We start from the raw sequence: 15,059 nt of genomic DNA on the forward strand, positions 1-15,059 counted from the left end.
AATTCTAAAGCTGCAGGGCAAATCCACTTCATGCAGCACCTCACCGAGAGCCCAGGCCCCGAGTCTGCACCGTGCTTTATTCAGCGTCCTGCTGTAAATGCAGGCGTTTGTATATGTGTGCGCAGGAGGCTGCAGTGCTCAAGTGGAACTTTGTCCCTTAATGAAGAAAAAAGGCAGAAGTAAAGATAGTTTGAGGGCAGATGTTTTCTTAGAAAATAGGTTTCCTAATTTAAGTAAGGCATGGAGGAAATATATTATCATCCAAGAGAGGGATTTGAAGGTGCTGTTTGAAAAAGATGTTGTGTTTGTTTATAATAAATACATCAACTATATTGAGAGTTCTGGCAGAGTTTCATAGGGTCTTGTGTGTGTATGATTTATACCACGGTAAGCATTTAGTTTATTAAAAAAAAATGTGGATATATTGCATTTTTCTTTTGCAATATTAAGGTTGAAATTTTTTGAGAAATGTCAGCATAAAATAAAATGACTAGAAGTTGAGCAGATTTGTTTTTTATAATTTTAAAAATGACTTATATTTAAAATTTGAAAACATGAAAACAAGTCTGTGAACTAAAAACCTTTTAAATATAAGAATAGACATTTCTTTTTTTATTCTGCYCCTGCACATTTATAATTTTTAAAAACATTTGTAAAATTTTAGGCCAATTACTAGGATGCTTCCAGTTACCAGCATTGAGTAGTTTGTTCTCAGGTATTTTCCAATTATGCTTTTGAGCTGCCATATCTTGTAATATTTGTTTTGGAAAAGAACTGCTAAATATCCTTAGCTATGATACTGAAACATTTTGCCTTCTTTTATTTAGCCTTATGGAACATTAGATTAAAGAAGTTTATTTGAATAGGCTTGTAGCAGGCGAGACAGCTCGAACCAGTAACGTGTTTCATAGTCAAAGAGGACTAAATATGCAAAATRTCAGCTGATTCCAATGGGATTTTTTTTTAAGGCCTGAGTCATGGGTCATCATAAAAATGTGTCTAAATTACAAAACTGGGACAGAGTAGATGATTTCTCTCTTCAGTCTTGTTGGCCGAAAACAGAGCCTGAAACTCTCCACTAACGTTTCCTTGGCTGCAGCAGTAAGGGCAAGTCAGAGTCTGGTTTTCTTCTCATGTAAGTGGAATTCCAATAAACCGAGATACGGTCGTAACTGGGTTTTTCAGCATTTTTCATTCTGAGAACAAGTTCAGGCTCGTGTCAAGTTTCTGAAAATAATCTAGTAGAAGGGAAAGTGAAGGGATCAAATTATAGTTTCCATTTGTTTCACCAAAACAAACACTAGATTTTTTTCATAAAAGCTGTTTCAGTTAAACTGTAGGCGTGCCAAGTATAGTGGGAAAAGTTAGGTATTATTTATTAGACCCATCCCGAGCACTGAGGGGCCTAAGGTGGCTGTGTCCTGGACAGCATATTGTCCTCCTCCTCCTTCCGACCTCGGACTGCGGCTGAACTGTCTCACCCCTCCTGCTCCCCCGCTTTATGCTGCTGCTTCTGTCTTCAAAGGCAAGTTTGAAAATTGTTCTGGATTCTTTGCTGAGGGAGGATGCTTTGGGACAGGCAAAATTTATGAAGAAAATAGCAATTAAGGGCCATTAGGTCATGGCTGAGGTTGAAAGAGGAGGTGAAAGGAGGCCCTTTGCCATTAATTCACTCGCCCCTTTTTAGTACTTCTATAACTCTGCCTCCCCTTACCGCTGTGCAAACTGGGATCGTTCCACTGAAGTCATTGAACACACGCTATCGTAAAACTAGCGCGAGGGAGGAAGGCCCTCAGCGTCCTCTCAGTGCCGCTGAAGTGAGAAATCAGAATCCTTGGTGGTCCCTGTGCAGGGGCCCCTGCCGTGGACCAGCGCGGCCGGCGGAGCGCCCGGGTGCCCGCGCAAACGAACGGACGCATCCTCCAGTGCTCCGCCGTTGCCAGCGTCTGCCAACGTCGCTGCTTTCGGACACAATCGGAGTTTAATTTGATCAGATTGCCAGYGTATGGCACCTAAAGCAGTGGTTCTTTGGATCGAAATAGAAGCTTCGGCTTCTGGCAAACGCAAATTTATGTGAAACGTTTCACACGTTTCAGACCAAACGCGGAAGCTCAAAATGTTCGTGATGCATAAACCAGCTGCACACAGCAGACCAGGAACGAAGGCCCAGGTTATAGCTGTGGTGGAGCTTTTAGAATGTGATCACCGTGCAGGTCATTTATTCTGGGTGGATTTTGTTTAAACTGCACAAAATGGAATATTAAGCGTCTGCCTTTAACAAGCAGTGTCGGACGACCTGCCAGGTAAGAACTGAGTGTAAGAAATGTGTCAGGTGTGAGGATTAATGTGGTTGGTAATGTCAGCTGGAAGGTGAAGGATTCACAAGGAGTGAATATTCCTCTCATTAAATCAAATGGGCTCTTGCCTATTTGAGCTAATATACTGTGAATTAATGTTTTATTAACTTATTTTAGAAAAGTACATGTGGTAGTTGGTATAATGTTGTAGTGTATCTGCAGAACTATAGGCACATGCAAGTTTTAACTTTTATTCCATAGCAAATATTAACTATTATCTCTTTTAAGTAATTATTAATTTTCCAAGTGCTATTTGCATGTAATCTTCCTGCTTAGATTAATTCCTTCACAACAAATGTGTTTTTGTGAGCAGTTCAGTGTGGGGAAATGAGCTACTTCCCGTGTTTGAAATGTGAATCCTTTGAAACTGTTGAGCAACATTGTTAGTGGCTTTAAATTGGTTTCTACCTTAGAGAAAAAAATGAAGCCCTGAGTCTCAAGTTAAAGTAATCGGAACAAGCTTTTTCAAATTATTGTAGTTCACCATTAGATGTGGCCCAAAGCTCAGTATCTTCTATCTTGATGCAATTCTGCAGGTACGTGGTACGCTGTGCTAGATACAATGCGCAAGTTTTAAGAAAAATTACTATGAATAAAACTGGTCATTTCCATTTCTCCATTTCTATTATGTTTGCTCCCCCGCGTGCAAAGTGGCATTGCCACATCATCTTGGTGTGCTAACTGATTTTCTACAATGGTTGTCCTCACAGGAAAAAAGAGGTAACTTTGCCTGGAAGATCTACTGTTGTTATCTTTCAAAATGAAAGCACTGCAACACTGCACAACTTTTAGTCAGACTAAGTTTTTCTAAGTTTCAGGTGATTAGTCATGTGCAGATATATGGAAAGTTTGTTAACAGATCAGTCAAGAATTTGTCAAACACTGAGTGTCAGCCTGAATTTGCTATTGATTCAATCACGGCTTGCAACTAGCAATACACGATGTGTGTGTGATTGTATATACACACTGATTAATTTAGAATTAACTCAATTTAAAATCTACAGAATTAGAGATTATAATTACAATGGTCRTGTCATTTGCAGCAGTCTTTTAAAATGCGAGTATACAATCAGGTGGAAGTCTAAYCTCCAAGCAGAAAATCCTAGCTCAGACAGACTGCCACTCATTTGTCCTCTGTAACAGAGTGCTCAGGTATCACTGAGACATCTCTTTAATGAAGTCTTTTTGTTGTCTTTTATCTGTGTGAAGGACAAAATGTACCACTCTACCAGGATTCTCACTTAATGATGATAACGTTTTTTTCTGTTTAAAAAAAAAAAAAAAATCCAGCAGCATAAAAGACTTAAAATGTTCACATGTTTGTAGTTTTGAATTATAAAGCTTTCCAAGTCTGTAACATTTAGGTCTTTATTCTGAATCTTATGTCGCACAAAAATGATGTTACAACAGTTCATTAATAACATAAATTCATAAAGATGATGTAATTTATGCAATACCATCTTTGCCATTTGAAATACTTGTATTACAGTCTTTTTATCAAAAAAAAAAAAAAAAAAAAAAGACTGTATTTCAAATATATGCCAGGGGGGTTCTGAATAGACTTCGGGTGGACTTCACTTGTTTTCCAGGGTATTCCCAGTGCATCCGTGAGCATATTCCTGACCTTGCTCTTCAGCAGAATTTGCAGATGGGAAGGCTGTGCRACATACTGGGTATGTTATGAGCTGTTGCCTGCCTGTGTTTTGATTGTTGTTTACCCATATTTGTGAGTAAAAGAGAATGACTGATGGAGACTTTCTTGCTGTATTAATGTTAAATATAGAGAACATATAAGCTCAGAAGTAATTTATCTGCTATGCCATTTGCTCCTGTCCAAGTTCTTCATAAGAAGAGCCTATTGATTCTCTCTGACTCTGTGATAAGGAAAGCAGCCTGATCCTGTGGCATGCTGAGCACCACAAAYGATCAAAAGTGCTTAGTGTTCTACAAAATTAGGTAGCTAATTCTGCTAGTGTGCATTCAGGCTCATATGGGGAGAAAGATGTGCTAGAAAAGAGCAAGCCCTTATTTAAACCATTTTTTTTTTAATTAGCAAATGAGGCAAGAGGCATACATTAAAAAGTTTTTGCTGGAATGACAGTCCTCTTTTAAGCAAAGCAATGAAGAATATTGTTTGTCAATGACCAACTTCATTGGCTCCCTGGAATGACATACTTTACATGATTCATATATATTTCAGTATCATTATTATTTTATAAATGCCATTTAGTAAGTTTGTAACAAAAATATATTAGATGTAGAAATTTACAGTTGCCTAAAATAATAATGTAATTGCCTTTATATATTATCTAGGCACTAATGTTGTTTTTCCATAGTACAGGGKTTTTTTTTCAGTTTTTAACATAGATTTTTTTTTTCCTCTAAAATGATATTTAGAAACTTAAAGGGACAAAGTCAACACATTATACGGGCATTCTTTCTCACCTTAAAATCTGTGAACATGAAAACTGGTTCCACTGTAGAATATAAGATAGATCACAAGTAAGATACAAACTAGTCAATTATTAACTAAATTATTAACTACATCAGATGCTTTACGTGTGCTCGGCAGAAGAACGTTGGCATTTACCATACTGGTTTTCTTTTTCTTTAGAAGGATTTCCATGCTTGACGCGACCTGCTACTACCTAATCTGTCTCTGGAGCCACACTGTGTCCAAAGCAGGCTTTTATATCTGTTTATAGGGTAGTGTTAGAGTAATAAACTGTTTTGCAGCATTTTATTCACCAAACTCACTTGGGCTTGCCAGTTTTTGACAGTGCTTTCAGCATTACAGCCAACATGGGCGAGTAGTCTTTTTGCACCCTGATTGATAAATTTTCAGGCTGATTTTGCAAGTCTGAGTAAATGCCTAAATGTGATACTGAATATTGACTGAAGATCTAGTGAACTGTTCTTTTAACTATTTTAACAAGTTGTACCGCAATGGTCTGTGTTATATAAAGGCTCCACCAGGGCTGAGGCATGGGGCTGGCTGTCAGGTGCTGTAATGCTTTAGTTGAGATTCTGGCCTGACATTTTTAGTGTGGGTTGTTTGCCTGCAGCAGTATGGCAAAACAAAGTGAACGAGCAGGGTATCTCAATCCTTTATAGCGTTAGGTTCAGGGTTTCCTTACTCCAATACTTGCTTTGCTTCTGATTCATTCCCATTTAATAGCACTTGTCCCTGGCACTTTCAGGGCTCTTATTCCTGTGCCCAGTAAAGACAATGAAAGACTTCCTACTGATTTCGGTAGGAGTTGGACCAAAATCTAGGAGTGCTTTTTGGCAGCATATTCTGTTGATGTTGCAAGGCCAATTAATTCATTAGCTCATCTATTAACATTCTTATTTTAGAAGAACATAGTGGTTTAAATTTTCCAAAATGACATATATTAATGCCTTTCACTTTCCCACCTCTAAGTGTTTGCGCATACACTGTCTTTCAGCCCAAGTTGTTTCACATGCAAAAAAACAGATTTTCACACTGTGGTATTTAACTAGCTAATCTGCCCACTCACATGCTCAGCAATAGTTATTAATGGTATCCTACCGTGAGCTTTTATGTGGACAGGACAAGAATAGGAACAGGCCATGCAAAATCAAGGCAGAGTATGAAACTGCAATTTCATCAGCTTTCTAAACTTAATAGCTCAGTTTTATAATTTACTGAAGTTAATGGGATATATTTTTAAAGCAGTGCACAATTCCCATTGATGTTAATGTGAGTCGTGCAGATAAATCCCCCTGCAACACTTTCAAAATTCTGCCCCCAGTATGTTCTGCAGATTGAATTCTGAAAACTAGCTATTTCTTTGGGCTGCTGACCTGTCTTCAGAGAAACGCTGAAGCACAGAAAAATCAGTTAAACCATGAAGACTTGGGAATTACAGATCTCATTTTTACTTTCCATGTTCTTCTAGGGAAGCTGTTTGTTAGCAAACAATGAGGGATGATCAGATAGCTGTTCTGAACGGACCCTACCTTTCTCCCGGTAATGAACATTGTGCCCCTTTGTTTTAGATGCCAACGTGGACGTCATCTACATCTGCCCCCTTCATCTGAGTGAGGAGTTACTGCAGTATTACAATAAACTCCTGGRTCTGCAGGCAGCTGTTAGATCTGGGAACCCTGAGGACATGGGTGACCTGCAGGACAGGTTCAAAATTCTCACCCCTGAAGCTATAAACAGCTTCCCTGTGAGTTTGTCTTCTAATTACTACAGCTTGAGGGATGCAGTAAAATTAAATTGGAAATTTTATAACTTGTAACGCTCTGGTACACATCAGTGAAATATTATTGCAAGTTTAAGAGCTTTACTGATTAGACTACTAGTTAAGAGCATTGGAAATAAATATCCCAGTTTAGCTTTATAGACTTAGTTGAGATAGTCCTATATTGGCTACCTATAGACCACTGTCCATTCATAGTATATGTTTGGGACTGTGAACTTGATAGATTTATATCTCTAAGCAAATCATAGCAATAAACCATTCTTATTACTCAGACTTTATCTCTGGGTAGCCCAGCATCCAATCATTCATGTGTTTGTAGTATTTGTTGCAATGAAATCCAATTTAGAGCTTCTTAAAGAACAGAACTTGAAACTACTTAGATTAGGTAATACGGAAATATTAGATCTCAACCTGTCAAGCCATTTTTAAATCCACATGCTGGAACACAGTCTAAAAAAAGACCTAAACTACTGTATACTATGTACAGTGTTTCTGAAAATACTGCAATGCAGTGAGGCTACTATACAGTGAAGAATTATATATTGTAAATATTAAGTCCACAGTATCTTAGCTGAGATTCAACTTTTATGAAATTTTGCGATACATTTTATCTCTTTAGTGTCTATACTCAAAGCCCTACTCCTGTCTTCAAAATATATTAAGATCCCTCTCCAAGTATTTTGATAAACAAGTATTTGTTTCATAATTTGTACCATATTTTGATTGAAATTAGTGGCTTCAAAAGGTAAAAAAAGCTTTTTATATTTACTAAATATGTTGCTTTTCAAATGTAGCTCTGTAGTAGCATGCTGTTCAGCAAAGCACTTAAGTATATGTATGAATTCATTTCTGTTCTTGAAAACGTGTGAAAAGTGCTTAGCTGTTAAACAGTACTGGAAGGGACTACTGAGTCAGAGCTGTCTGCTAGTTTTGCCATAGTTAAGACTGTGTTCTGTACATATGAATGTGTTTTTCTCTCAAGTTAGAGAAAATCATCAAAATGATATGTGTGTTTTTAAGAGCTGGCTTCTCTTTAGTTTAGGCCTTTTATCTGAACACTGGAAACTTACTGACATTGCATATGCCTGTGCTGAGCCATAATTTGGCCCTTCATCTTGTAAAGTAAATTACTTGGATGATAAATCCTTGATAAACACCAGGGATATGTTTTATTCTTTTTCAGTTGAACTTTGACAGCTGTAGCTTTTTTCCTCTGGATACTAGCTCATTTCTCCAGTCCTAGCCTACCACATGTCAGAAGCTTTAAGGAGCCTTCTGAGTAAAATAGGCCAAAAATATCTTCTAAAAATCTTCATTTTATGGACTGAAAGACGTGCTGATCAACACAGACATGCTGACCAGGAATAGAATATGCATTTACCAACTGATTTTTGGTCACAGTGGTTTGCCTGAAATAGTTTTAATGTAAAAGCAGACCATTTTCAGACATTCCAATTTCTGTTGAAACATTTCGAGCAAAGCTTGTTTTACAGGTGAAGAGGAAGCAATCCTGTGAAGCCCAGTTGTGACAGTTACGCAGCTGTGATTTACTGGGACGTGTCTGCATACTCAGGTGTAGGGGGCTCACCTATTTACAAGGGCTACGTGGCTCTCGTGGATATGGTCATGCTCCTCACCCAGTTACAGCGTGCTGAGAGGTGTTTTATTGCCGAGTGTCGTTGATGAGAATGGGCAATCATAGGTTTTACATGATACAGGCTGAGGTATAACCTTGGCTGTTCAGTGTGGTATACCTGTTAATATATGAAATCCTCAAACTGCCTTGTCTTCACCAGGCATATGTCCTTTACCATATAGTAGCTAATGTGTCCTATATATAGGATATATCTTTTGTGTGAGGAAGAATCTGTACTCCTAACTGATGCAAGTCACCCGTTGGCTTCAGTGACCATGAATTTAGCTTGTCATTTCATCTGTGTAATGATTAGAGCTTTCTAGGTTCTTCTTAAGTATCTTTCATCTGGGTTATTGCATAAAACCTTTCCATTGTACCTAAATGTATCTAAAGTTACTGTGCCAGCGCTTGTGTCTGCAGAGGGGTGGCAGAGAGGGACTGGGAGAAAGGGGGTGTCCATATGCCTTTGTCCTTAGGTGTTTGCTAGCTATTACAATATCTCTTGTGCCTCCATGCAGCCAGGTGCGAGGTGAAGCAGTGCTGAGACAGGGTTAAGCTATGCTGATTCGCAGCCAGCAGCAAGTCAAACTGTGTAGCCGTAGCTTTGCCCATCATGGTGAAGCTGATGCCAACTTCAGTTTTCCTGATCTCAAGATTTTTTTTTTTTTTTTTTTTTTTTTTTTTTTTAAAATCAACAGGCTGGAGAACCAAGAACTAGCCTTTTGGCTACTAATCATTATTCTGTTGAGCGTCATGCTGGAATTCTGAGGTTTCCTCAGTTCTTCTGCTTTTACCTTCTTTCACTCGCGCTACCATATGTCATGGCAGCCATACCACTCTCAAAGCAGGAATGAACTAGATTTTACAGCCTGTTCCCTGCACTCCTTAATTAACTGTAAAATCCATTATTGAGAGACACAAAGCAAATCTCTTCCCTACATCACCGCTCGTGGCCCCAGGGAGCGAGTGACCGGGGCTGGGAATTGATCCTGTTCTCTACATGGCCGAACTCTGCCACGAGACCAGCAGCGTGGCCCATCTCCCTGCTTTTAGACCAGCGCTCGAGAGAGATGAAACAACCGAATCAGAACATTAAGAGTGTCTGTTTTAAAACTGACAAAAGAAAAAAGACTCCAGGACGCTTTCGTTCTCTCTTTTCTCCTGTAGCTTCTGTGACTCCCTTTTCCTGCTAGAAGTTTGAAGAGTTATCTCATTTCTCTGACATGTAGCTCAGATCTCCCTGCAGTACGTCCTGCTCCTTCACGGAGAGACTTGGGCACTTTTGGGAGCTATTTGCTTGGCATGAGAAGTCACTGAGGAAGGGACAAGAGAGATTCCTTTGGCCCGCTTCTAGGGGCTCCTCCATCTCAGTTTCACAGTCGTCCCCGTCCATGAAGTGGAATCAGGATTTGTGCTTCAGTCTCTGGGGAGGAGCACCCAGGACTTTGAAGGAAAATATTCTGGGTTTCCCAATCCTGGAAACCCCTAACAAATTCAGTATTTAAGCTACCCTGAAAAGTAATGCTTTCCTGAACTGGGTCTAAATTAGATGAAATCTCAATGTAAAGAAGACTCCCTTTTCATTATGATTTATTTATGGCAATCTTTTGCAATGGATGTCTGTTGTAATATTCATCCATAATATCCATCTCTATCTGTCCCAGTGAACCTGTATGCCTTTAGAAAAAGATAGCTGGGTTATCTGCAAATGATGCACAGGATGTGTTATAGCAAATATTTCTGAGATTTGACCTACCATGACTGGTGTTCTTAGTTTAAATTTACAGATTATGGCATCTCTGAGCAGCTTGGCCAGCAATAGATATTTTCTTTTTTAGAAGAAATGAAAAATTACTTCCAAAAAGTTGAAACACTTGTACTTTAAACAACAAAAAGCTACTATCCCCTCCCTGAGTATTCTGAAGTTGAGTTTACAGTAGCAGTCAGAACTACTGTATAATGGAAATGTATATCCCCAGTAATTTAATGTGATCAGTGAAAGGTTTGGTAAATCAAAGTGTTTTATTCTCAGGGAATCACTTAAAATACTGCTGAACTGTATGGTGAAATACATTCTCTGCTATAGGGGTTTTTCTTCATTTTTTGTATTGATTTTTAGGCGCTTTAGAGTTAAACCATGCCAGAAGTGTTGCTGAGATGAATCACTATTATCCAAAGGCCACCAGCTTCTTTGCCGACTGACAGAAGGATAATTCCGCATGGATCAAATAAATACAGATGTGTAGTAATTAGTTCTATTCCCAGTGAGCCCATTTCCAACACACTAAAGATGTGCACGATTATGGAGCCTCACCCCAACAGCTTTTATCAATTTAAACTGCTAAGCTACAGGATAGGTCATAACCCAGCCTGCTATTAATAATGTATTTATTGTGTGCAACATTATAAATTAGGTTTATGGAATAGAAAAGAACACCTTTTAACAAGAATAATGTTATCTTTATACAGAGCCATCACATGTGCCTAGCCACGCAGCTGAAGTACAGTCCCAAGACAATCAAAAAAAATAAAAATTCTTATCCAGAGCAGGGATGCCTACATTATCGGAGGGGTACCCCACAAAGATGACTTAGCAGTGGCTGACATGTTAAACGTGCCTATATTAGGCTCAGTGCCAGAAGTGGCTCATCTCTATAGTACCAAGTCTGGAAGCAAACGCATCTTTGCCAGCGCTTGTGTGCCGACCCCTCCTGGAGAATCCGACATCTACAGCAACGAGCAGGTAAGCAGGAGGTGGTCTGCGGCGTGGCAACAAGCAGAGGTTTGTTTTCACCAGGTAGGATGCAGACTTTGCTCTGCTACCTGCATAATTGTAATAACTAAATTGATTAGACTCTAACTCAGTTTAAGTCATGTATGAGGTTTCTCTCTTCTTTTTTTTTTTTCTTCTGTTGTATCTCACCAATTAAAAGTAATGCATATCCCAGTCAAGAAGTAATCCAATTGTTCTGGTGTTCCTCAGATTCCTTCTTGAGGATACATAGGGCCTTTTGGTCTAGTTACTTCAAACAGCTTGGGTTGCTGAGCCATGGATAAAGTCATGGCCTCAATGAAATTAATAGAAGTTTCACCAGTGACTGAAAATACAACAGGAATTTCTGGGAAACGAAGTGTTTGATGAAAGGAAAATTTCACAAATTTATAAAATCAGCTTGTTCAAATTCAGATTCACTGAGCATATCTGCAACTGAAATTTTACCTTCTATCTGGCTTTTCATTGCTAAATTCACCTATATTGTTAGCATGGCCAGTAGGAAAAGAACAAAAATATTACTAAACTCAAATTTTTAAAAGTAATAACAAGCCACAGGAGTTTTCTATAGTGTGTTCGTTTCACATATATATTTATTTTGCATTCAGGGGCTCAATATTTCATTCTATAAGCTAATTCTGCAATTTGCAATGATATGTCTAAGTATGGTCTGTTGGTGGATTTTTTTAAGTATTTTTTTATAGCAGTGCTACAACTAATACAGGAAAATAATCAGAGCAATTATCTGTAAGCATTCCTACTGCTTAGAGAGTTTTTTCACATTGCTTTGATTTTTGTTAATCACCTTTAGCACTGAAAATAATCTCAGATACACAAATGTATTGCAGCTTCCATAGTAGGAATAAACAAATACATGATTGATGATCTGAAAAAAAACTGTTTGATTTGTTGTTAAATAATTTATATGAATCTAATACTTTTGATTCATACTGCAATGTTACAAAAGTTCTACTTCTGTTGTTTGCTTGTATGAAATATGGACTTTGTTGGTTAAATAATCAAAGAAAGGTGACACTATATTAAAGCGCAATTCAATTTTCACTTAAAGATAGCACATAACTCTTTCRATTGGTACAGTCCTTACAATATTATTGATCCTTTTCATTACTGTAGGGGAGTCATCAGGACAAACATATTTATGGGGTTCTCGAAAGCCACAAATAATAGCACCAGGAACACACACAAATTCTATTTGAGGTCAAAGTCCAAAAAATAAACAAGGAGTCCCAAAGATTACTATTTCAAAATACATGCAGTGCAACAAGATCTGATAATACTTTCACCAGGTTCAATGGCATTCACAGTTTCTAAGAGGCCAATTGCATACTACACTAGCTGGGCAAAAGGCAGTTTAAAGTCTTGTAAGTCTGTGTACATATACAGATAAATAATTAGCAGCATTTTTATGAAGCCTGTCTCATAACTCCTTCATATATTTATAACCATATAATGTACTCTCCAGTAGGAGAATTTCACAGATGTTTTGCGGATGCTAGAATCTGGCACAACTGTTTCTCAGATTTTGCAAATAGTCTTGTCCATCCCATGTTATTCCCTGTCAAAACCATTTATTGAGCTGTACTGATTACCCAAAACCTAAGATCCTGATCTAGCAAAGACACCTGAAGAAGCAAGTTCCTCTTTGCAGAGTACAGCTCCRTTGCCCGTTTAAGACTCTGTTGCTGTCTGGTACCCTGCCCGGGTGGATTCAAGCGCAGGAGGTAGGCAATAGGTTTTTCGACCAAAAACGTTCAGGATTGTTTTCGTTCGGGTTCCAAGATAACTGTAACAACACAAGCATCTCTAAGAAACAGAAATTATAGTTATAAAATAAATTTTAAGTCCAAATATTAGAGAACTGTAAGTCTAAATGTGGGAACAGTTTAATATTGTCATAGCGCAAAGTGTCTTTGTGTCATTGCTTGGTCCACAGATGATTGATATTCTCAGTCAGCTGATCGTTGACAACATGGAAGTGCAGCGCTGGTTGTTCAAAGTGAACGATGAATCTGGAGGAAAYGGCACTGCCTACTGTGACGTTATCTTGCATTTGAAATGCTACCCCTGGCTTCAGAAGGAGCRGCAGAGATACAGCCCGGAGATCTGGAGTAGTAAATGGGCCCATGTAAGTAACCAAGGAGCCGCGTGTCTTGTCTGTTCTCACGACTCCTTAATATTCTCCTGGAGTGGCTCCTAACCGTAAATCTTTTCTCTGAGCTTTCATTTTAAGATGTTGGTAAGAGTTGATATTACAGAATCCAGGCTGGCTTGTGCAAAGTAATAGATTACAGTAATACAAATAAAAAAGGACAGTTAAATATTCCAAAATATAAGTGAATGTCTGACATCCAACTGTGGAATAGTTGGATGTCATACCATTTAATTCATRTGCAATAACACGAAAATCTTTCTTAGTGCTTTTTATCCAAAGTGAGGGCATGTATAAATAAAAGTATACAGGTGGTAGAGCCTTGCAGAAACTTAGCATTATTGGAATAAATGTTGGACTAATATAGTTGAACAATGCTGATTGGTTTGAGGCCAGATGCAAACTGGTCACTTTTTAACCTGTCTTCCTAAGGATTATTGTTTCTGTACATTTGTCCTTACTAATAATTTTTAAAGCTGTTGGCTATTTTCAGCTGTATAGGACAGAACGTTTGAGGTCTCAGAGAACATTAATCCTACAAGTTTCATTACAGTGGATGTTTAGGTAAAGAGAGAGATCCTATAAATACCTAACTGAGGAAAAAAGTATGAACTCATGCACTGGGTTATTCCTAGAAATCCCCAGGACAGGAAGAGATTGTACCATGGTACATCTCAACTACAGAAAAAGCTTCAGCTGGAGCCTTGAATAAACAGATCACAAATCCAGCTAACTTCATTAGTTCTGGTAYTGAGTGAACTATTTGTAGTTCAAATATTCGTTGGTATTTAAATGTGTTAATTTCAATAAGCATTTGATATTTCTGTGTATTGTGCCAAATTCATTTGTAGTGTAACTGTTTTAAAGCCAGAAGGAATGTATCCAGAAAGAACTGTTAAATTTACATAAACAAGTCATTATAGCACTTTTGAATTTTTTTTAATTCAATCAAAAATGTTTAAAAGTTTTTGTTTGATTGAATTATATTGTATATTAAAATTTCAAGTTGTGCTGATTATATTGCTTTTGACAGCTACAAAATAATGCCACGTTATAACACAGAACTTAACATACAATTTCTCACACCTACTAAGGATCCTTCACTCTGGGCAAGTCCGAGTGATATAAGCATTGCCTGGCCACTGAGCAGTGTGGGTACACATAAACCTAGCAGGATATACCCAGATCCTGCAGCCACCGTGGCAGAAGGCATGGAGTGGGAGCAGAAGACATGATAAAACACAGTTTCCACCAAGTCCAGGTCTTTGCTGGTATAAATTCCCTATATAAGTGGTACTACCTCGTGTTAGTTTAGTGTTCCTATTTCTCTGCCTTTTTAATTCGCCCATGGCTAAGTGGCTTTGAATAAAGGGTATAGTGATAACTGGCTTTCTCTGTTTTTGCTTTTATACTGCATTTAAGTGGAGCTTTGATGCAGCCAGGAGTCAACCTTTTAGAAGCCCTTAAACATAAACATTTGTTGGAAGTTGGAAAATATATATGGAATGATATATTTGATCTAACTTCTTACAGTCAGCAGGAAAGCTTCCATAAATCCAGACCAGTATTCCAGTTAGCTTAGCCAGAAGAGCAAAACTTGCTGCCATTTTGAGCATCTTGTTTGAATATGAGTGTTCACATTTTTCTGCCTTCTGAGTTGAGCCCTCTTTTGTAGACAGGGAGACCTTTTTTATATATAATGAATTGAAGTTTCCACTGAGTATTACCATTGAGAGCAGAGGATTAAAATCATCCTTTGTTACAGAATACCATTGAAATGATACACATTTAAACATCAAAGCATTAGTTTATGAGCACAGGCATGCTTTAATGTCCTATTACAGTATGTAGACCTGTTTCTTTCGATAATGAAGACATTGTGTCATTG

At 38.1% G+C, this 15,059-nt stretch overlaps 1 protein-coding gene across 1 annotated transcript in view; it reads left to right on the forward strand.

The window, feature by feature from the left end:
* IQCH (IQ motif containing H) overlaps positions 1-15,059 on the forward strand; it is a 72,908-nt gene that overhangs the window by 21,142 nt on the left and 36,707 nt on the right. Inside the window, 5 exon segments of the mRNA XM_026074882.1 lie at positions 3,947-4,030; positions 6,381-6,556; positions 10,698-10,763; positions 10,765-10,971; positions 12,956-13,147. Coding sequence (XP_025930667.1) covers positions 3,947-4,030; positions 6,381-6,556; positions 10,698-10,763; positions 10,765-10,971; positions 12,956-13,147 — 725 coding nt within the window.

Source organism: Apteryx rowi, unplaced genomic scaffold, assembly GCF_003343035.1.
Source record: "Apteryx rowi isolate R43461 unplaced genomic scaffold, aptRow1 scaffold_11, whole genome shotgun sequence".
In the NCBI taxonomy this organism is placed as follows: domain Eukaryota; kingdom Metazoa; phylum Chordata; class Aves; order Apterygiformes; family Apterygidae; genus Apteryx; species Apteryx rowi.